At 36.6% G+C, this 24,001-nt stretch overlaps 1 protein-coding gene across 5 annotated transcripts in view; it reads right to left on the reverse strand.

The window, feature by feature from the left end:
* nprl3 (NPR3-like, GATOR1 complex subunit) overlaps window positions 1-23,936 on the reverse strand; it is a 34,212-nt gene extending 10,276 nt beyond the window's left edge. Inside the window, exons 1-9 of one of the 5 annotated variants that reach the window (XM_081365994.1) lie at window positions 23,250-23,936; window positions 22,965-23,034; window positions 20,922-20,960; window positions 19,935-20,067; window positions 18,889-18,963; window positions 15,627-15,780; window positions 15,443-15,524; window positions 14,666-14,803; window positions 14,074-14,230 (exon numbers count right to left, since the gene is read on the reverse strand). In XM_081365994.1, coding sequence (XP_081222120.1) covers window positions 14,074-14,230; window positions 14,666-14,803; window positions 15,443-15,524; window positions 15,627-15,780; window positions 18,889-18,963; window positions 19,935-20,067; window positions 20,922-20,960; window positions 22,965-23,034; window positions 23,250-23,445 — 1,044 coding nt within the window. In that variant the 5' untranslated portion in view covers window positions 23,446-23,936. The remainder of the gene's footprint in view (window positions 1-14,073; window positions 14,231-14,665; window positions 14,804-15,442; window positions 15,525-15,626; window positions 15,781-18,888; window positions 18,964-19,934; window positions 20,068-20,921; window positions 20,961-22,964; window positions 23,035-23,249) is intronic. The other 4 variants (XM_081365997.1, XM_081365995.1, XM_081365996.1 and 1 more) reach the window with 4 other exon arrangements.
* Window positions 23,937-24,001: the final 65 nt, after the last annotated feature.

The following is a 24,001-nucleotide window of genomic DNA, read 5'->3' on the forward strand; positions in this document are numbered from 1 at the left end:
GCGCTTGATCTGCTCTCGCCTGCTGCTTTTGCTCGCTCGAACAATTTTATTTTTGGCAGTCGAGGGGCGGGACTTACTGTTTTAATAACCTCAAATGTCATTGGTTATTTTCCCCTTTTCCAGAAGTCATTTGCGATTGGACGCCTGTCCAATGACTCGTAATTCACTTGACTTGAGACCATGGCCGTAGCCAGCTATGAGGTCACCGAGGTCCGGACCTCGGTCATTTTTTTATATTCAAAAATAAAATTTCAAGCTCTCTGAATGATTAATTAGCCGTTTAAGCTACGTCATATGTGTGTTTGCAATTCATGTCGCTGAGAGAAGGAACAGTGAACGGGGCTTGAGAGCGCGTTGTGAGCTTACAGTCTATGGTTGTGAGTGAGGGCGCGGGTGCAGCCTCTGTGTTGCCAGATCCACCTATTATACGTCTTTTGGACTCGTTTTTCCCATTTATTGTGACACTTTAGGACGTTAATAAAGTGGAAAGTTGAATGTTAGGGCTAGTGATATATTAATTTTCTTTTCCAAAACACAAGCTTTGAACTTTTTTCTCATTATTATTATTTTTTTGTTTTTTTTTTTTAATGTTTTTCGTGGCATTAATAAAAAGAAGAAGCTTAGACAAACTGTAATTGCTGACAGGAAGATACCAAATTCGGTAAGACAAACGCAATGATCATGATTATCTGTAAGAAATGTAGGCTACAACACTATCAAAAACAATAGCATAATACAGATCTGTATCATTATTCTAACGTTATTTGTAACTTGTTACGAAATAAAAAGTCTCTCACCTAAACAAAACGTACTTTCCTGTCCCGTCAGTCTCGTTGCGCGTCCTCTTCAATTACACGCGCAAATGCGGCAGAGCGCTTTATGTCACTTTATTATAAATAAAGCGCAAAAGAAACTACAAGCATGATGCAACAACATCGTAGTTGATGTCAATTTGTAAGTCATGAAATTACCAAAAAGTGCCAATAAATTCCGCAACTTACTTCATGTTTGGAATGATTTACATGCAGGTTTATGTTCATTCAATTTTCATTCTATTCATCAGGATCAGTGGTCATGTTCATTAACAGCTCATGTTAGTATTGTGTATTTACCATGGTTACTGTTGTTTCCTTAACCCAAAAATGCCACTTATTTTCACTGTGTTTTTGCACTATATTTCTAAATGATTGTGGTCTGACATACCAACTTATTTGTATTTACAAAAACTATTTTGGAACTGCTATTTAATAGCCTTATACTTTATTCATCATCAGTAGGCCTATGTGTCATATTCTTATACAGTATATATATATATACATATTATATATATATATATATATATATATATATATATATATATATATATATATATATATATATATATATATATATATATATATATATATATATATATCACTAATTGTTTGGCATACTAAAACACCAGTGATAATGTAATGTAGACAAACTCTATATCATAACTAAAAAATAAGTTTGAGCCCCCTTTAATGTCCAGGTACAAGTCAATGTTTTTTCTTTTTGCACAGTTCATGGGTTGAAGCCCGTTGAAGCTCTTAATTTTGAGCTCTCAAAGAGCACCAGATTGATGCATTTAGCCTTAAAATGTACAAAATTTTCTTACGGGGGAGCATGCCCCCGAACCCCCCTAGAGGGACAGAGGTCCACCCATCATAGTTTTACAAAATCCTATGGGAAAGAACGATCATTTATGAAATTTACTCCAGCATAGTATAACAAAGTTCCTTTTAAGTCAGTAAACTAAAACTGTTAATGCAAAATTCAAATATCCTTCGACAAACTATACATTTGGCCTGCCTAAGGGGGGCCTACAACACATTGTGCCCAGGGGCCTCCGAATTCTTAATCCGGCCCTGCACCTCACCCCGGACCTCACTAATTTTCAAACCCTGGTTACGGCCATGCTTGAGACATGAGACATCACTTCATTTGTTTTATTTATTGTGGTTTATTGATGTGTGATGTGATTTAATGCATTATTAATACAGAATAGATTCTTACCAGATACTTTATTAACAGAAAGTCTTATTGCATTGTGTCGTTAAGAGATATTTAGGCTAGACTAATGACACATACATTTTTAGGTAATATAAGTGGTTAATTATGTTTTCTTTTAAATGCAAAAGGGGTTCTGGCTTTTCAAGTTAAGATACAGTAGCCTACACAGCATGAATTAGCTTACATATGCCTTTTCAGAATTTGCTACAAAATATAGAGGAACAAAATTAAACCCAGCAAATTAGATATTAAAATATATAGTGATCTTAACCATCTAACTATTAACCTAATAAGAGAAAGTATGAGGCAAGTACAGTACACCATATAAATGATTACACCCCATCTGAACATAACATATCTTTTTTTTTTTTTAAATGTCCTAGATAAAGAAAAAAATTCTGAATTTGTTTGGGTTTCAGAGGGGTGTAATTATTTATGCCTTGTACTGTATCTTGAGAATCCAGAATCCCTTTTACATTTAATAGAAAATATAATAAACCACTCAAAATTCACATAATAGTAATACACAGGATGATAACAAAAAGCTTACACAACAACTCTTGAATATTGATATAAACAAGTAATGTATCTTTCATCCAAAGCCCTTGTTATATTTGCAACTATTTAATGGTCACGTTTTACATTTCTGAGGTTCACAGAACCAATATAATTTTGGTTGGGTAAACGTAAATAGTGGTGAATGAGAGTAGTGGTAATGTAGTGGTGATATACAGCAAATACAGGTGAAACTCGAAAAGTTAGAACATCATGCAATAGTTCAAAATTAGAAACAAATTCCATATTAGAATATTGTGAAAAGGTTTTCATAAACTGTAAGCCATAATCATCAAAATTATAACAAATAAAGGCTTGAAATATCTCACTTTGCATGTAATGAGTCTATATAATATATTAGTTTCACCTTGTAGGTTGAATTAGTTTCACCTTGTAAGCTGAAATAAATGAACTTTTGCACATTAACTTATTCTAATTTTTCGAGTTTCACTTGTATGACTTTACATTCCCGTTTTTCTCCAATTTCTTTAAGATATTTTAATGCCAATATCACAAATCACAGTGTTATAAATATAAAATGTAAAAATGTATACAAATTTGGGTCAATTTGCAATGCTAATAACCATGGAAATGCGTCATAGTCTGTAGCCTAAATATCTCTTGACAATACAATGCAACAACACTTTCTGTTAATAAAGTTATCTGGTAAGAATCTATTCTGTATTAACAATGCATTAAATCACATCACACATCAATAAACCACAATGAATAAAACAAATGAAGTGATGTCTCATGTCTCAAGTCAAGTGAATTACGAGTCATTGGACAGGCGTCCAATCGCAACTGACTTCTGGAAAAGGGGAAAAGTAACCAATGACATTTGAGGTTATTAAAACAGTAAGTCCCGCCCCTCGACTGCCAAAAATAAAATTGTTCGAGCGAGCAAAAGCAGCAGGCGAGAGCAGATCAAGCGCGAGCGCGTGGGGAATGATCATGCGCGCGCGAGAGGGCTTGTATCGCGTGCAGAGATGATGTTATGCGCGCGCGCAGGGTTTGAATGAGCTCGCGAGTTCCCGTTTCTTCGCGTGTAGATCTGTTATCCTCTCGCGGAAGTCATTTACCGCGCGCGCCCGCATCAGTTGTGCGCTCGTTTATTATTGGCATTGATTTGCCGTCATAAAGTTGCATACCAGGCCCACATATGGGCCACATGAATTTGTAGTATTTGGCTCATGTTTGGTGGAGTTATGGCAGTCCTTTGGTTCAGTTCTGGCAAAGGAGATGTGGGCCATATTTGGGCCGGCAAACACAAACTAATCTGGGCCACAGCTCAGCTGTTTATCTGGCCCACATCTGTGCCAAAGGTAATTTGCTGACTGGGTAACTACTCAAGAATTTGCTTTAGTAGGCTATAATTTTCGGGACAATTAGGGCCGGATTCGGGATTCGGGACAACAGCTTAGATTTCGGGACTGTCCCGAATTTTTCGGGACGTCTGGTCACCCTACGCGCTGATGCTCACAAACATAGACTGTAAAAAAAGATGGACGACGCCCCTTCGCTCTCTTCCATTGATGAGAACTGAAGCCGCCAGAGTCCCGATCTACAGTCTATGGTCCCGATATGGCGCTGACATATTGGAACTTGAGTCTGCGCAGTAGCGATCTCGGGACCAGACCTGCGCAGTAGCGAGCAGGAAGTAAGGCCGCGAAATCAGCGCTCCGCCCTCACTCTCGCAGAATACACTCAGGGAGAGTGGATTCTGCACACTTTTTTAAAAAATTGATTGCAGTACGACAAGAGGCTTGTTAAAATAAATTAAATACAATCTCCTCAGTCCTCCGAAGATCCCGAAAAAAATGTCCGTTGGTGCTTCAGTGACTACTTTGCTCAGAGAACCTGTCAATCACAGCTGTCAATCATGACGTTACACCACCGCATCACGTAACTAACTAAAAAACAACTTATTTTTGAAACAGACACTTGAACTTACATCAGCGTGATAAAAACGACAGCAAATGAAAGAAACCGCATTTGGAAAAAAGATATTTGAAGTGTAATTTAATTGTTTAGTTGGTCTCACGTCCCGTTGAATAACACAGGGAGGCGGGACTTATGACCTATACTAGGACCAGTCACCGGGGGGCGATCGAGACGTTTTGGCTTCACTTTTCAGGGCTTGTGCGGCACGCTTGCTCACAAATCAGAGATTAAAGGGATAGTTCACTTTGAAATGAAATTTTGGTATGTTTTAGCTTACCTCAAGGGCATCCAAGATGTAGGTGTCTTTGTTTCCGCAGTAGTTTCAATTTTGATATTTTTAGGTCAAACCGTTCTTGTCTGTTAGTCATATAATGCAGGTCTGTGGTCACTGTCTCAAAACACAAGCACAGAGTCCAAATTAAAACAATTCCCCATCGTCCAAATGAAACAATTCCCCATCATAAGTACACATTGATGGCCTAAGACACGAAACGAGCGGTTTGTGTGAGAAAACGAACAGTATTTATATCGTTTTTAGCTCTTGAAAACAGCACACGTCCAAATGATCTGACGGCGCGGGCGGGTATAGATATATACATAGATGTCGCCTTGGCTACGGTTTCGTTCCAATGAACTGCAGTAGCGAAGGCGACATCTAGTGTATACATCTATACCCGCATAGATATATACACTAGATGTCGCTTTGCTACAATAGTTTCCAATGAACTGCAGTAGCCAAGGCGACATCTATGTATACATCTATACCCGCCCGCGCCGTCAGACCATTTGGACGTGTGCTGTTTTCAAGAGATAAAAACGATATAAATACTGTTCGTTTTCTCACACAAACCGCTCGTTTCGTGTCTTAGGCCATCAATGTGTACTTATGATGAGGAATTGTTTCATTTGGACGATGGGGAATTGTTTTAATTTGGACTCTGTGCTTGTGTTTTGAGACAGTGACCATAGACCTGCATTATATGACTAACAGACAAGAACGGTTTGACCTAAAAATATCAAAATTGAAACTACTGCGGAAACAAAGACACCTACATCTTGGATGCCCTTGAGGTAAGCTAAAACATATCAAAAATTAATTTCAAAGTGAACTATCCCTTTAATGTTACTAACCCGCTGACTCCGACCTCGTCTACTCCGTGCGTTACTCGGCATCGGTCCCGAGCGCCAAGGTCGCGATCAGCCATGGTCTCGTTCACTCCGGCTCCAACATGCCATCACGAAGCCTGGATATTTCCGCAGCGGAAGACGCGAGTCAGGTCTAGACCAAGACCCTCTCCGACCCTCCTGGTTTTCGAGTTATCCACACAAAACCGCTTCTCCCCTCTTCGCGAAACAGAACGCGATGCTGTGATCATCGGTGATTCCATTGTTCGGCACGTCCATGCTACATCAGGTAAAAATAAGGTGCACAGTCACTGCTTTCCTGGTGCTCGTGTTTCTGAAATCGCTGCTCGCGTTCCCGAGATTCTGAACGATAACGAGCGCGTCGGAACTTTGGTATTGCACGCGGGAGTGAACGACATCAGGCTGCGCCAGACGGAAGTTCTGAAGAAAGACTTCAGGAATCTGATCGATACGGTACGCAGCACATCGCCTGATATAACGATCATTGTGTCAGGACCGCTTCCCACGTACCGTCTAGGACATGACAAGTTTAGTAGATTATTCGCGCTAAATGAATGGTTAACGTCATGGTGCAATGAGCAGAAACTGCTCTTTGTAAATAATATGAATCTGTTTTGGGAGCGTCCTAGGCTTTACCGTGCTGATGGCTTACACCCAAACAGATTCGGATCGGATCTTCTGTCAGATAACATCTCCAAAATGTTAAATACCTTTTGACTAGTAACCAAAAGTCCAAATCATAGTCTCTGCTGCACCAAATTAACTGATATAAATACTAGTGTAGAACATTGCATAGAAACTGTGTCTATTCCTCGTTTAGTGAGATCAAATAATAAATCTACTGCAGGATCTAGGAAAAATCTAATTGTTATTAAAACAGAAAATGTTGCTATTAGTAAACAAAAACAATTTCTAAAGCTAGGTCTTTTAAACATTAGATCACTCACACCTAAGGCAGTTATTGTAAATGAAATAGTCACAGATAATAGCATAGATGTACTTTGCCTTACTGAAACCTGGCTTAAACCAAATGATTATTTCGGTCTAAATGAGTCTACTCCATCAGGATAATCCTATAAGCACGAGCCCCGTCTGATTGGTCGTGGCGGCGGTATTGCAACTATCTATAGAGATATTCTCAATGTTACTCAGAAAACGGGTTATAAGTTTATTTCATTTGAAGTACTTGTACTAAATGTTACGCTCTTAGATGATAGAAAAACATCCCTATTATCTTTAGCCTTGGCTACCGTATATAGACCACCAGGGCCTTACGCTGATTTCCTAAAAGAATTTGCAAATTTTCTCTCAGATCTATTGGTCACCAGGGTTTTTCCTGGATCAAAATGAGGCGGAGGTGGTAAAATCGTAACACTAGGGGGGTCCGGGGGCATGCCCCCCCGGGAGAAAATTTTGTACATTTTAAAGATAAATTCCTTAATCTGGTGCACTTTGAGTCACTCGAATCTGTTGTTAAAAATGAATAATAATCCACCCGCCAACCACCCATATTCTTTGATTTAGATATCTGCATCTGATCATCACATTACAATTATTCAATTAAGCATGATAATATGGTAACATATCACACTGAAGTAGGCTGATTTAAAATTAACATTTATTTAAATTAAAAGTTCTTTTGGCAAAATTACATTTCCTTTATAGCCTAAACAGAGGCTTTACTCCCTTTAAACTTAAATTGTCAATGTTTCATTTTTGAAAACACTCTTATCGGAATAATTTTTGTACCTTTTATAAAGAGCATTTTCCCCTACTTTTATTTAATGTATGCTCTAAATTTCATTTCAAATGCTTACATTTTATCAATACATTCAATTAAAATAATAAGACACTAGGCTGTTACCAATCAAATTAAATAATTTACATTGAAAAATTATAACTGTATTAAATGAGATTAAGAGATTGTTTTAAATATTTTTTAAGGAATGTTGAAAAGAATGCTACTTTATGAAACTAAACCGCCAGTAGGAGGCGGCAGGCGGCCCTCTTAATGAGCGAGTCATTGAGTCATTCATTTAAACGATTCGTTCAAACGGCTGATTTATTCAGAATGAGGCGGTTTAATAATGGGTAATTGAATCTTTGACTCGAGTGATTAGTTCAAAACGCTGAATCATTCAGTAATGAATCATAGATGCGTGTTGCTGTGAGATGCGCTATGGTTCTATTGTTTGGAACTATTTTCGCTGCTGAAACAGAACAAAAACAGTCATTGCGTCTAAAAATGTAAGTAACTTAATTTTAACTATTTGTTTAACTGTTATGAAATCAATATCTCGGTTTCAATCGTGATGGCATTCAGGAAAACGGAACTCTGGGGTGCGTTTCCCGAAAGCATCGTTGCCCAACTATGGTCGCAAGTTCATCGCAATGTCCATTGAACTCTATTGGTAACGACGGAACTTGCGACCATAGTTGGCCAACGATGCTTTCGGGAAACGCACCCCTGGTCGTGTGTAGCCTATATAACTAATATATTATAATTAATATGTTATAAATAACGGCGCGAACCTCAACAGCGCTGTTACCGTCCGTACATTAGGTAAGTTACCATGATGGGAGTTCCGTGTCTTTATTACACTCAACACATTATAATGATTTATCTGTCTTCCACCTTTGATTAAATGGAATGTTGTTATTACTTGGCCCGCTCGGCCCGCGGATTATGATCCGTGCAGCACTATGGACACAAGCGGGAACCGCAACAGAACCGTCACAGTGGAAAAAGCGGGAACCGCAACAGAACCGTCACAGTGGAAAAAGCGGGAACCGCAACAGAACCGTCACAGTGGAAAAAGTGTATCGTGTATGTATTTTGTCGAGAGGCGGAGGCGGCACGAAATTTGACGGAGGCGGCCGCCTCATAATTGTCTATGCAGGAAAAACCCTGGTCAATGTCGATAAAATATTAATTGTTGGAGATTTTAACATACACGTAGATAATCAAAATGATACGTTAGGGGCTGCGTTTATAGACTTATTAAACTCCTTTGGGGTTAAGCAAAACGTTACCGGACCAACTCATCGTTTTAATCATACACTCGATTTAATTATATCACATGGAACCGATCCAACCGATATAGATATCATTCCACAAAGTGACGATGTCACTGATCATTACATGGTAACTTGCATATTACGTACCCCGGTAATATATCATGCTGCGCCGCGTTATCGATTAGGCAGAACAATCCTTCCATCCACCATAGATAATTTTTCAAATTGCTTATCGGATCTGTCTCAGCTGCTGCCTGAACCTAAACAAACCGATGAACTAGACGAACTAACCAGCACTATGAGCACCGTTCTCTCTGGAAAATGGGATATTGTTGCACCTATGAGACTAAAAAAGGTCAGAGAGAAAATTAAAGCACCATGGTACAACAATACTACTCGTGTTCTAAAGAGAGAAACCCGTAATTTAGAGCGTAAATGGAAACAAACTAATTTAGAGGTTTTTAGAATCGCTTGGAAAGACAGTACGTCACGCTATAAAAAGGCCCTAAAAGCGGCCAGGGCTGAGCATCTCCGCAAACTAATAGAAAATAACCAAAACAATCCTAGGTTCTTATTTAACACCGTGGCTAGACTAACAAATAAACAAGCGTCACCTGAACAAAATATTCCGTTACAGTTTAGTAGTAATGATTTCATGAATTTTTTCACTGAGAAAATAGAAAACATCAGATCCACAATTGTAAACGTTCAATCTTCAATCGCGCCTTATAATTCAGCCTCGATTATCACCCCGCAAGAACAATTACAGTGCTTTACAACTATAGAACAAAAAGAGTTAAATAAATTTATCATTTCCTCTAAAACAACAACATGTTTATTAGATCCCATACCAACTAAACTATTGAAAGAAGTGTTACCTATAGTGGAAGAGCCTCTCCTCAATATTATTAACTCGTCTTTATCTTTAGGTCATGTTCCAAGAACATTTAAATTGGCAGTTATAAAACCTCTCATTAAGAAACCACAATTAGACCCAAATAACCTAGCAAATTATAGACCCATTTCAAATCTTCCTTTTATGTCCAAAATATTAGAAAAAGTTGTGTCCTCTCAACTGGGCTCTTTCTTGCAAGAAAATGACACCTATGAAAAGTTTCAGTCTGGGTTCAGGCCGCATCATAGCACTGAAACTGCGCTCGTTAAAATCACAAATGATTTACTCTTAGCTTCTGACCAAGGCTGTATCTCAATACTAGTTTTACTTGATCTTATTGCTGCGTTCGATACTATAGATCACACAATACTCTTAGATCGGCTACAAAACTATACCGGTGTTCAAGGACAAGCATTAAGCTGGTTCAGATCATACCTATCTGACCGATACCATTTTGTCTATTTAAACGGAGAAAAATCGATCATAACTCCAGTAAACTATGGAGTGCCGCAGGGATCTGTGTTAGGCCCTCTATTATTCTCAATATATATGCTGCCACTTGGAAATATTATAAGGAAACATGGAATTAGTTTCCATTGTTATGCTGATGACACTCAACTATATATTTCATCACGGCCGGATGAAAACGCTAAATTATCCAAATTGACAGAGTGTGTTAAAGATATAAAAGATTGGATGACGCACAATTTTCTTTTATTAAATCCAGATAAGACAGAGGTAATACTTATCGGTTCAAAAAACCGCCCACAAAACCTCTTACAATACAACTTTAACATAGTAGGGTGTCCTGTTACTTTATCTTCTACAGTAAAAGACCTGGGTGTTATATTAGATTGTAACTTGTCTTTTGAAAATCATATTTCATATGTTACAAAAACAGCATTTTTTCACCTTAGAAATATTGCTAAATTACGTAACATGCTATCTGTTTCTGATGCAGAAAAGCTAGTTCATGCATTCATGACCTCGAGACTAGATTACTGTAATGCTTTATTAGCTGGTTGTCCTGCATCCTCAATAAACAAGCTACAGTTAGTCCAAAATGCCGCCGCTAGAGTTCTTACTAGATCAAGAAAGTTTGACCATATAACACCAATTTTATCATCACTACATTGGTTACCTATAAAGTTCCGTATTAATTACAAGGTATTGCTACTGACTTATAAAGCCCTAAACGGCTTAGCTCCAGTTTATTTAACGGATCTTCTATCGCCCTATAATCCATCGCGCTCTTTAAGATCACTAAATTCGAGGCTTCTGGTCATACCTAGGATATCCAGATCCACCAAAGGAGGGAGAGCATTTTCACATTTAGCACCAAAACTCTGGAATAGCCTTCCTGATACTGTTCGTTGCTCAGATTCGCTCTCCCAGTTTAAAACTAGATTAAAGACGCATCTCTTCAGCCAGGCATTCATATAATATTTTAATCTTACAGTTAAATCCGGTCTCTACTTCATAAACGCCAGAGGAGAACTGGCCCCCGACTGAGCCTGGGTTCTCCCAAGGTTTTTTTTTTTTTTTCTCCATTAGGTCACCTAATGGAGTTTTTCGGTTCCTTGCCACTGTTGCCTTTGGCTTGCTCAGTTGGGGATGCTTAAATTGATTAATCGATTCACCAGTGCTATTGATCTGCATTACCAAACGTGGATGTTTTACACCAGAAACAAACACTGATGTACTATTTTATTTAATACTGTGAAGCTGCTTTGATACAATCTGTATTGTGAAAAGCGCTATATAAATAAAGTTGACTTGACTTGACAATATATATATATATATATATATATATATATATATATATATATATATATATATATATATATATATATATATATATATATATATATATAATTTTTTTTTATATATATATATATATATATATATACAGTGAGGAAAATAAGTATTTGAACACCCTGCTATTTTGCAAGTTCTCCCACTTGGAAATCATGGAGGGGTCTGAAATTGTCATCGTAGGTGCATGTCCACTGTGAGAGACATAATCTAAAAAAAAAAAAATCCAGAAATCACAATGTATGATTTTTTTTACTATTTATTTGTATGATACAGCTGCAAATAAGTATTTGAACACCTGAGAAAATCAATGTTAATATTTGGTACAGTAGCCTTTGTTTGAGGTCAAACGTTTCCTGTAGTTTTTCACCAGGTTTGCACACACTGCAGGAGGGATTTTGGCCCACTCCTCCACACAGATCTTCTCTAGATCAGTCAGGTTTCTGGGCTGTCCCTGAGAAACATAGAGTTTGAGCTCCCCTCTAAAGATTCTCTATTGGGTTTATGTCTGGAGACTGGCTAGGCCACGCCAGAACCTTGATATGCTTCTTACAGAGCCACTCCTTGGTTATCCTGGCTGTGTGCTTCGGGTCATTGTCATGTTGGAAGACCCAGCCTCGACCCATCTTCAATGCTCTAACTGAGGGAAGGAGGTTGTTCCCCAAAATCTCGCAATACATGGCCCCGGTCATCCTCTCCTTAATACAGTGCAGTCGCCCTGTCCTATGTGCAGAAAAACACCCCCAAAGCATGATGCTACCACCCCCATGCTTCACAGTAGGGATGGTGTTCTTGGGATGGTACTCATCATTCTTCTTCCTCCAAACACGTTTAGTGGAATTATGACCAAAAAGTTCTATTTTGGTCTCATCTGACCACATAACTTTCTCCCATGACTCCTCTGGATCATCCAAATGGTCATTGGCAAACTTAAGATGGGCCTTGACATGTGCTGGTTTAAGCAGGGGAACCTTCCGTGTCATGCATGATATCAAACCATGGCGTCTTAGTGTATTACCAACAGTAACCTTGGAAACGGTGGACCCAGCTCTTTTCAGGTCATTGACCAGCTCCTCCCGTGTAGTTCTGGGCTGATTTCTCACCTTTCTTAGGATCATTGAGACCCCACGAGGTGAGATCTTGCATGGAGCCCCAGTCCGAGGAAGATTGACAGTCATGTTTTAGTCCATTTTCTAATGATTGCTCCAACAGTGGACCTTTTTTCACCAAGCTGCTTGGCAATTTCCCCGTAGGCCTTTCCAGCCTTGTGGAGGTGTACAATTTTGTCTCTAGTGTCTTTGGACAGCTCTTTGGTCTTGGCCATGTTATTAGTTGGATTCTTACTGATTGTATGAGGTGGACAGGTGTCTTTATGCAGCTAACGACCTCAAACAGGTGCATCTAATTTAGGATAATAAATGGAGTGGAGGTGGACATTTTAAAGGCAGACTAACAGGTCTTTGAGGGTCAGAATTCTAGCTGATAGACAGGTGTTCAAATACTTATTTGCAGCTGTATCATACAAATAAATAGTTAAAAAAATCATATATTGTGATTTCTGGATTTTTTTTATTTAGATTATGTCTCTCACAGTGGACATGCACCTACGATGACAATTTCAGACCCCTCCATGATTTCCAAGTGGGAGAACTTGCAAAATAGCAGGGTGTTCAAATACTTATTTTCCTCACTGTATATATTTAAAATCATTTATATTTATATTTATATATATATATATATATATATATATATATATATATATATATATATATAACCATAATTTCATATGCAAAGCCACAGTTCACTTTCGGATCAAAACGGACCCGAACGCAAAAGGTGTAACAATTTATGGTTGTTATGGTTATATCCTACATTTATAACCTACATTTACTCCTACATTTTGTATTTAAAAAATAAATGATGTGTATTTTGACAGTCTTAACACAATTTTTCGTTAATTTTCGTACTAAAAACTATTAATAATTTTTTTTTTTTTTTTATTATGTACCTCTTGCGGGTCAAAACGGACCCGAATGCATTAGGAGGGTTAAATGATTTTAAATAAGCCAAAACAACTACAAATCAAGAGATTTCTTACTTTAATTCAACCTTTCAAACTATTTTACTTTTCCGCGAAGAAACAGGATTCCCATATTACTAGAACACCTGTGGAGATGTATCCTGTAGGTAAAAGTGTGATTTCTGGACCTGGATTACAGGTCATGTAAATTAATAAATCGTAAAACAATTTTTATAATGGATATACATTTTTCTAGTTATGCAAAGCTCTAAAATATTTTATTTAGTAGAATTTGTAATAATAATAATTACATTTTATTTTATCCTTAACCAGTAAACCATGAACTATGAGTCTCAGGCTTTTAAATAATGATGTGGACAATAAATATTACAGTCAAAAAGGTTAAAAACCACTGTTTTATATATAGTCTATCCAGAACATAATGTTATTACAAAAGAGTTATTTTCTGTCCACTAGGTGGCAGTATAAGACTAACTATAACAAAAACAAATGCTATGACGTGGAAAGTAACTCTTCATTTTATTTTTGCCAGGACTAAAACTAGAGCTTGTCTTTGTCAAACCAAAGAGAAGATGAAAACATGAAAAAAGGACATGGCTGATAAAAGTGTCATATAGTCATTGACCTGCAGGAGAGCCAGGTCAGCATCTTGAGCCAGCTGCTGCAGGTTCTTGACGGCTGAGCAGGTCTTGATGAGGCGCACTAGAGCAGGAGAGCAGTCCAGAGGGAGCTGAGCCAGCAAGGCCTTCTCACTGTCCAGCAGCAGCAGTGCGTGATACGGCCTGCAGGGGGCACACCACCACAACAATACTTGCAGTTCAAACTAAACTCTGGCCAAATAGCAAGTGCACTTGATCATGCAAGCAAAAAAAAAAAAAAAAAAAGGCAGGGGAGACTAAGGCTATTGTCAGATTATCATATTACCACACTATTGCTGAAGTAAATAGTATACATACTGTGCACAAAGAATAGATTTATGAATTACTATATTTGCCAAAAATAGCACTTTATAACAAAGCACACTGAGGAATACTATATCCCAAGAAAGAATAGTGAATATGAAACAAGAAAGAAAAAGAGTTTTAGAAAAAGCAAATTAGCCGTTTTATTTTCAAGAAAATATCAGCAACTTGCTGAATTAAATGCAACATGATGATGACGGGGGCATTTGTGACTTTAAAATGTTGCAAAATGTGTTGGATTATGCTGTAACTCACCGAATGGCCTTTAGGCTGCGCTCAAGAGCCTCTGGTGGGATGTGTTTCCCTCCTACACGGTGGATTTTGTGTGGAAGGCAGAAACTGACCTCAAGCCAGTTATTGATGTGAAGCCGAACAACTCCGGTTGTGCAGAGACTGAAAACAATACACAGTCTATAAGGTTACATTACAGAAATTACAAGAGTGTTTCTTTCAGTTAAGAATAGAGACACAAGTCAAGTATGTTTGTCGGTCCACCTAATTTTGCAAAGCAGAAGCGATATTCTGTGAAATATGCGAGACTTCTGATTCATTAGACGCTATAGGGAAATAACTAAAGCAACAACAAACAAAGAGCAGTAAATGGTGTGTTTACAAACCAGCGTGTTTGTGATTAAAATAATATGACAATAAATACCATTTTGCAATATCAAGCAGCAAAGCGGACTGAAACTGGAAGCCTCACACATTTCAGTTACAAATGGATGCATCCACTCTTACATTACAAATAAGGTGGATGCAACTGTATGCAACATTTATTCATATATGAAAATGATGTATTTCATGCATAAGAATTTAAGTTAAAGCATCAATAACAGTGCTGAAACACAACATGCTGCATGATTTAGCCCAGCAGGACATGTTCCTTTTGAACAATTATTGCCCTAAACATCCATTTTCTCTACTCCTAACCATAACCTAGTACCCCAAAAATCAAAGGGACATTTGCTGATAAGAATGTTATCAACCCGATGACAGGAATGGGTAAATGACGGTTGACGTAACACTACTCACCTGTCATAGGCCTCCTTTAGGTCTCTAGCTAATTTACACTTGGGAAGGATCTGGCGAAACGGCGACTGTGGGGTGCCGTCTGCTATATTAAAAGGTAAATGTCATGGTGAAAATCATATAACAGCTTCAGTGAATATATTAGCAGGACAAACACTGCACATCTCAAGGGGACGGGACGTCTCACTCTCAGTCATGGTGGTGACCTCGTCCTGCACTGCAAGCATGAGCTTGGCCTCTCTGGTGAGGTACTGGCATCTGCGCTCCTCGTGCTGCAGGGCTATGGCAATGCGACGAGACAGGTTATGCATACAGTTGATGACTGAGGCATCTGCATTGGCCTGTAGAAGGTGGAAACGCAGATGAGAGAGAGATAAACAGTTATTATTTATTTAATGAGTGGGGCAATGACATGGCACTCATTGTTTGTGCTTATCTATGAATTCGTCCCAAATTACATTCAATTCATACGTACAATGACTTCAATAGTAATAAACCTTTTCTATGAGGAGCAGTGTTGAGGGGTAACGTACTGCAAATAATGCAAGTTACGTAATCATTATTTTTTTTCCAAGTAACTAGTAAAGTAACACATTGCTCTTAAATTTAAACTTAAAAGTTATTACTATTATACTATTACTATACTATTTCAAACAAGTAACACAAGTTACTTTGTTTTCCCATGTATTGACTGACAGCTCTCCTGTCCCCATGTTCAGTTACTCCAATCAGGAGTAAGTGCAGAGGCGTTGTGTGCGCTGTGTGTGAACATGATGCTTACTGTAGTACTAGACTAAATGTGAGCATTTACTCATTTATGCACAAAAACAGATTCAATACTCCTCATAATGAACAAAGAGTAAAATGCAAACTTTTATTAAAAGAATATTAAAAATATTAAAAGAATATTACGCAAACCTGCAATAATTAAATTTGGTAAATAACACAAATATACTTTATGTATTTAATCTCACTGTATTGGCCAATGTCTTTGCTGCTGAACTCTGATGATCCAATTCAACACAAAAACATCACATACGTGTTTATTTCTCTCTTTTTTTTTACTGCTAAAGTAAAAGTGCTAAACTTTCTTCTCCTGCGTCCTATTCTTCTGTGATCCAGAATGGCAGCACAGCTGAAAGGTTTGTTTGAGCTGCGCCGTCTACTTTACAGGAGTAAATTTGCATTTCCTTTTGCATTTGCTCTTTTGGTGTTAAAGGGTGTCCAATTTTGGTGTCCAATTTGCCAAAAATAGAACTTTTGTTCTTTGTTTTGGTTATTAAAAAAACCCAAACAAGCAGAGAAAAGTAATGCTTAAGTAATGTAACATATTAATTTCCATAAAAAGTAATTCACACGAGTTACTTTAAAAAGTAACACAATATTGTAATTAATTACTTTAAAAAGTAACTTCCCCCCACACTGGTGATGATTTTTTGGGGACAAAGTAAAAAATGTCAAACTATGCTGAAATCATAATGAATAAAAAAAAAAGTGCCTCATTAAAAAGAAGATTTTTTTTAAAAAGACAAATTTGGCATAATCGTATATGTAAATAAAACTGTTTCACTGCTTCCTTAATACCCATAAAAATCATGTATTCCAACATGTATTCAAGGTGTGAAAAAAATATGTTAGTACTTTTTGCTTGGTTACACTACATGACATTTTTGAGTCATTAACTTTAAATTTAAATAAAAATTCTCAAAACTCTATGAAACAAATATTAATATAAATAGTACATATATATATATATAAACATCAGCATGTATTTTATATTACATTTAAAAAAAATCCCTTTCCTAGACTTTTCTTTGACAAATATCTTTAATTTACTGTTTACAATGCCTCTCACAAGGAGCAAAATAAATATATTTTTTCTCCCCTAATATTTGCAATGTGCATGTGCAGTGTACTGTAGTTACACGATTATAGATGACAAGAAACCTTTATTAAACTTCTTAAAGTTAAAATCTGAAGTGTATATAATCTAATTATAATCTGTTCCACTTAAATCTAAATTTACACATTATTCCACAAATTACTATTTAGTCCACAAAAATACAGTACATGATGCATATATAAAAACAGTCTTTGTTCATTTGATTCATGCAAAAATTGCACACAATGACTTGAATATACCTTTTGTGTGATTAACATGTTTTTCATTTCTGCATTTTGATATTTTTAAGGGGGCATAAAGAATAACCCAACCAAAAATACAACCCTTTAACAACCTAATATTTTGCAGAATATTTTCTTGTTTCAGAAGTGCATTAAATGGGAAATTTGCAGACTAATGGTGGGCAGTGTGACAGAGGGAGGGTCCCGAGTAAAGGGAGTGGGCATTGCTGGAGAACTGATAGGAGCGTGAGTGTGTGTTTTCTGCGGCTGGAGCTTTGACTCGGCGCTCTGCCATGTTAAGTCATGGTGGCACCAGGGTGGGTCTGATCATGTGTGGTCTGATTGTGAGGAGAACAGAGTCCCGCCTCCCTGTTAGGCTGTCTGATAGACAGCACACTGGAGGCTTATCAAAATCCACACCCTTTCTGAGAAACTCTTGACCTCACATATCCTCACAAACAGCTGATTCACTATGCAGGGGCTCCAAAAAGTATTCTGTATTAAAAATATATACTTTTTTGTTGTTGTTGCAATGCATATTAAACAATGATCAATCCAAATGATGTTTTTTTTTCCCCTCTTAGTTCACATATATGTCCTGTCCTTTATAAAGCATACACTGAGACTGACACTGACATTTTGAATCTTAATTTAGAACAAAACACTAATGCCATGATAGTCACATATTTTAAGTGTACCTTAATATCTTTGGGGGCCAACATATCAAACAGTGGTTTTAAGATATTAAGTAATTCAATCGTAAAAATATCAAATTAAAATAAATAATTCTAAAATAAAAACAAAACCAAATAAAAATAAAACACTTACTAAAAAAATATTTTAGTTTGTTTACCTGCATGTCATTACACCATTATCCAACATCAGAGAATCATGAACTTAATTGTATTATTGCACTTATTAACTGAAAATCGCAGGGGTTACTTCAAGTGAATATACTAGGTGAAAGATGTTAAGCTGATGACAAAATTGGGGAATCCCTGCATTGTATGTAAATATGAAATTATGGGAATTTGTATTCACATCATGTGTTTGAAAGACAATAGCCTTCAAGAGACATAGTAATGCATGGTTAAACGAGTCACTGAGTGATAATAATTAATAATAATTGATTCAAATAATAATTAATGTGTTTGTCAGGATCTGAATAGATGGGCAGTGTGGCAATGATAAGAAAACACTTCTCACAATATATATATATATATATATATATATATATATATATATATATATATATATATATATATATATATGTAAGATTATATCAGTTTTTATTAAGAGTTTATTTAAATATGATGTTTTCTTACCCTTAAAGCAAAAACCACACTGAACAGGATCATGGTGGGCAGTTCTCTTTTGGGGGAGGGGTCGGTTTTGGAGACCTGGGGAAAAGAATATCATTAATAAGTAGAATTAGATTAAGCTAATTTTATTATTAAACATGTCTTTCAAAAGGTAGACACGTGATGATATTTTTAGAGCAATGATAAATAATGTTTGTTTTCTTTTAAAGTTACGTATATTACAGTAAATTAATTTAATTGAATGTTGCATTAAGCGTATTGCAGTTCAAGTTCTAAAAAGTACAATCTTGACTTATTTATAAGTCATGACAACTATATTTCTATATTTGAGAAATAAATGTGATGTGTGCATGTAGATTATACTTTCATTGTGCAGGTTAGTATTAAAGAGTTTTGTTGATAACTTACAGAAAAAGTGATAATCAATTTATCTGCAGCTTGAGTTTATATTTTTTATGAATCTTTGCAGTAAAGCAAGTTAAATTCTCATTGAACAAATGCATAGTGATCTCCTAAGTAACATATTTTCTCTCTAATAACAGAAGGTGGAGCTGTTTGCCTGTGATCATGGTAGTTGTCAGTGCCCTTGCAATATTATCAGCAGCTCTTCATACATGCAGCAGCTTCCTGACGGCTCAAACATTTGAGCCATTTATGGGAGGAATAAATGGCCAAATTTCACAGTTCACAAAATCCTTCCCTAACCTAACGCAGCACAGACTATCGTTCAGGGGTCAGAAAGACTTTTAAGAAATGAATCCTTTTATTCATCAAGGACGTCTATTGATCGGATTTTGGTTTTCACCAACTATTAAGTTAATTACTATTAACAGTTTTTAACATTGACAATCAGAAATGTTTCTTGAGCAGTAAACAGATCCTTAGAATGATTTCTGAAGGATCATGTGACACTGAAGACTGGAGTAATGATGCTGAAAATTCTGATTTAACATCACAGGAGGAATAAATACCATTTTAAAATATATTAAAACAGAAATGAGTTATATTAAATTGCAATAAAATTTCACAAGATATTTGGTACGTCTCACCTGAATACTGTGCGGAAGCTGCAGTAAAGTTGGATGTCCGACGAAGCGCACATTGTCTATTTTTAGTTCAAACTTCTTGCCGCACATATCAGACTTGGTAGCCAAGATGGTGGCGAGAATAATATCAGAAAACCTTTGAAGGTAAATGCATAAAAAGAGGAATAAAGAAAAGATATCACAGGAGGAGTACAACTAAAATCAGTGGGTGCAATTACGGCAGAGGGTCTGATAGGATTTCAAGTGCTAACACTAGCAGCTAGCTGAGAATTATTCACTCTCTAAACATATTTCTAGGGGATTCACAAGGGATGGGTGTTTGGGCAAATGATTTGGTGAAGCCTCTGGACTTTTTTCCCTGATCTAAACCTTCAAAATGCACTTATAAGTGAGTGACTGTCTCTCTCTGGCAGAGTGATGAATCTGCTGGTTTATATTGCTCACTGTATATATTTCACCCACTCAGACAACGTCCTTTAGAGTGAGACAGACCCCAAGAAGACCCATGGCACAAAAGTCAGTGGTCTGATTCAAACATTTAATTATGTGAGGGGAAAAGAAAGAAAGAAAGGAAAACAGGTCTTGAAATGTGTTGAGTTCATGAGCATTGCATTAATGCAGGCCAATCACCTGTCCCACATTCGATTGAATAGCATTTCTTGATTGCAAACGTATCTCAGGTGATTCCCGCTATGCTGTATTTCAATTAATTTTAATGAATGTAAGAGCAAAATCATAATCGTACCATTGCAACTTATTCAAATCCATGACCCGATTTAAGCTGATAATCTATGACATAAATTACAGAAGCTATCACAACAATTACTCAAAATTTTACAGACTGCATTTGCCATTTAAATGCATATAAGTGTGAACAAAATAGAACATACATGTCAGACAAAATTATCAGGAAGAAAACATGAACAAAGATGTGGTGCTCTGGAAAAAGGAGAGGTGGTTTAGACTTAGAGAATGGTGGTTTAATCTTACCCTGCTACCAACTGTTCATCAGTTAATGGAGTTTGTTCTCTGAAATGGGAATAGGGCCATAAAGAAGAAAAAAAAAAAGGAAAAAAAGAAAGAAAAAAATGCAGCAGACAAGTTGGCAGGATGCATGACATAAGGGTGACAAAAACAAACCAAATTTTAAGATTGAAGATTGATCATCCAGGACACTAAGTTTGGTTTCTTTTTACATATTTAATTCTGGTTACAATGTTTAAGGGGCTATATGTACGAATTGTCATGCATTAATCGCTTTTATTTATTGCCAATGTATGAACAGCCCTTTAACGAAACCTTCCCCGACTTCCTAGGTTGTCTCTGAAAGCCTATTGACTGATTTTTATGTGATGGACTCGGGACGTTTCTGGGAAAATCAAAAGGATGTGACGATCCCGAGAGAATCTCTTCCGTTCTATGACACATGAAACAAATGTGTCAGGATAATGCCAAAAGAGCCATTCTGTACTGTAATGTGTCATACAAAGAAAAGGGATTAATTCAAACTATAGTCTCAGCCAGATCTATAAAGTCTATGGTCTCAAATATACTTAATTATCAAACTATCATAACACTATAATTTTATTTTCTTCATCTGTTGACATGATGCCGGTGAATTTCAGGTGTCGCGAAAACATCTCCAAATCACGACGATTAGATGCTTTCTTAACTGCTGCTTTCTCACCGCTGTCATTTTTGTACAGCACATATTTACATATTCATCTAACCGTCGCTCTCAGCAGCGTGAATGGCGTCAGGATATCGCTGAAAAGGTATTTCCAACTTCTCTGTATATCAGAGCCTTGAGTCACGTTCAGTCTCTTGTACGTTACGTGTTCACGAACGTGAGCCTGAGCAATAAGTTGCTGGCTGCAGTTCACTTAACGGCCACCGGTGTCGCTAATAACGAGGGTTTCTGAATTCTATTATAGCCTTTTGAAAGTGTGATTATTTGTTAATTATTTGTTTTTCCTTTCATTTAACATAATAAATTAACTTTATCATTTAGATGTCCTTTGTGATAATATATTATCACAAAGGACACCTGATGTTATAAGGCATTTGTTGTTCATTATAATGGCTTATAAAAGGGTTATAATTTAGCCTATAATAATAATAATAATATTAGTAGTAGCCTAATAATAATAATAATAATACTACAAATGTAGCCTACTACACTGCCGTTCAAAAGTTTGGGATCGGTAAGATTTTTAATGTTTTTAAAATAAGTATTTTCTGCTCACCAAGGCTGCATTTATTTTATTTAAAAAACAAAAACAGTAATATTGTGAAAATTACAAAAATTACGGTCCGTAAGAATTTTTTTTTTGGAAAGAAATTAATATTCTTATTCCGCAAGGATGCATTAAATTGATCAAAAGTGACAGTAAATACATTTATAATGTTACAAAAGATTGTATTTCAAATAAATGCTGTTCTTTTGACCTTTCTATTAATCAAAAAATCAACAAAAAAATTCACAACTGATTTCAACAGTATGGGATCAAACAAAAAACTAAATGCAGCCTTGGCGAGCAGAAGAGAATTCTTTGAAAAACATTTAAAAACCTGCCGAGCCCATACTTTTAAACGGCAATGTATATCACGCAATAATGTTGTTAAACACATTGATTAAGTTATGTATTATTATTTAAATAATATGTGTACAAATATTATGCATTATTACATTATGTTTATGCTGCTTAAAACATTGTATAATCATATACCTAAAACTATCACATATAACATGTAAATTTATAGTCAAGTTTAATGACGTTTCTGGATCAGGCCATACATATATTGTGGTCTAAAATCATCCAACATAGAAACATCCAACAGTGGACATCATGAACTCTGGTGACACTGGTGATTTCTTAACATGCCACTAGGGTTTATCCCATGCAGAAAAATGCTGACAACAACAGAATAATTTGGGTCATATGTAGTGTATTAGCAGAAAGCACATTTTACATCGACAACATGCACACTTATAAAGCAACTTAAGTCGAAAAGTAATGCTTTGCATAGTACCTTGAGTCACCATCCTGGTCCTCCGTGGAGTCACCTGATGTATTCAACACATATGGACTCCGCTGTTTTGCTTTAATGAAATAAAAATGCACACCTTGAAAAGTTTGATTCTTTGTGCATATTGCATGTGTAAAGTAATGTGATTGACAGTAGAAATGTGTCGAAATGTATCAATCACAGCAGGTGTGGCAGTGTTAAAACTTATCATATGCAGACATAAATGTTACAGTCCCCAGTACAAACCACGCCAGGATGACACACAGAAGAGAAAGCAGGAACACTTACATGCTGCTGATGAGGTGTTTTCAGACACCTTCTGGAACGGGTATCGGAAGAGCAGTTTATTTCCTCTGCTGCCAGAGCTAACTAGTATAACGCTTATGGGACTTGTCTTTTCACCATTTGGCTGCAGGCTGGATTCAGACTGTTTCCACATCAGCTTCGCATCTGCATTTAAATCTGGAGACCACTGCTTGTACATCCTGACGCGTATTCTGAAGTATATATAATCTCAATCGAATTAAGGTTGCATCTGGAGCTGAAAACGTGCAATGTAACATTTACAATACAAGTTTGGACAGCTCAAGTGTTGTACCGCATGACAATTTAACTGAATGAGTGTAAGACATCCGATGCACTTGATGAACTGCATCTCTGATAACCTGAAAAGAGAACTGACATAAACGAAAATGGGAGATACTGGCAGTATAACAAGTTATGTTAGCCTGCTAGCTAACTAAAAGCACAACACTGACGCAAACCAGTTAATGGTTTCATTAGATATAGTTCACCAAAATGGCTTGTCCATCAGTCACCAGCTGGCATCATTGAATATGTGCAACTAATCTGACAGTGAAGTTTAAAACGGAGAGCTAAATAAATAAACGTAATTCTTTACTGAAACATACGAGCAGTGTTTAGTGTTACACTACGTGCGCCGAAGAAATACAAATGACTGGATGCAATGGTTCCGCATGTATGCCTGCATGCATGCATAAATAAATAAATGAAACCGTTGAATATTTTTTTCGATCAAT

This window comes from Scardinius erythrophthalmus (assembly GCF_964197995.2).
Source record: "Scardinius erythrophthalmus genome assembly, chromosome: 1".
Classification (NCBI taxonomy): Eukaryota; Metazoa; Chordata; class Actinopteri; order Cypriniformes; family Leuciscidae; genus Scardinius; species Scardinius erythrophthalmus.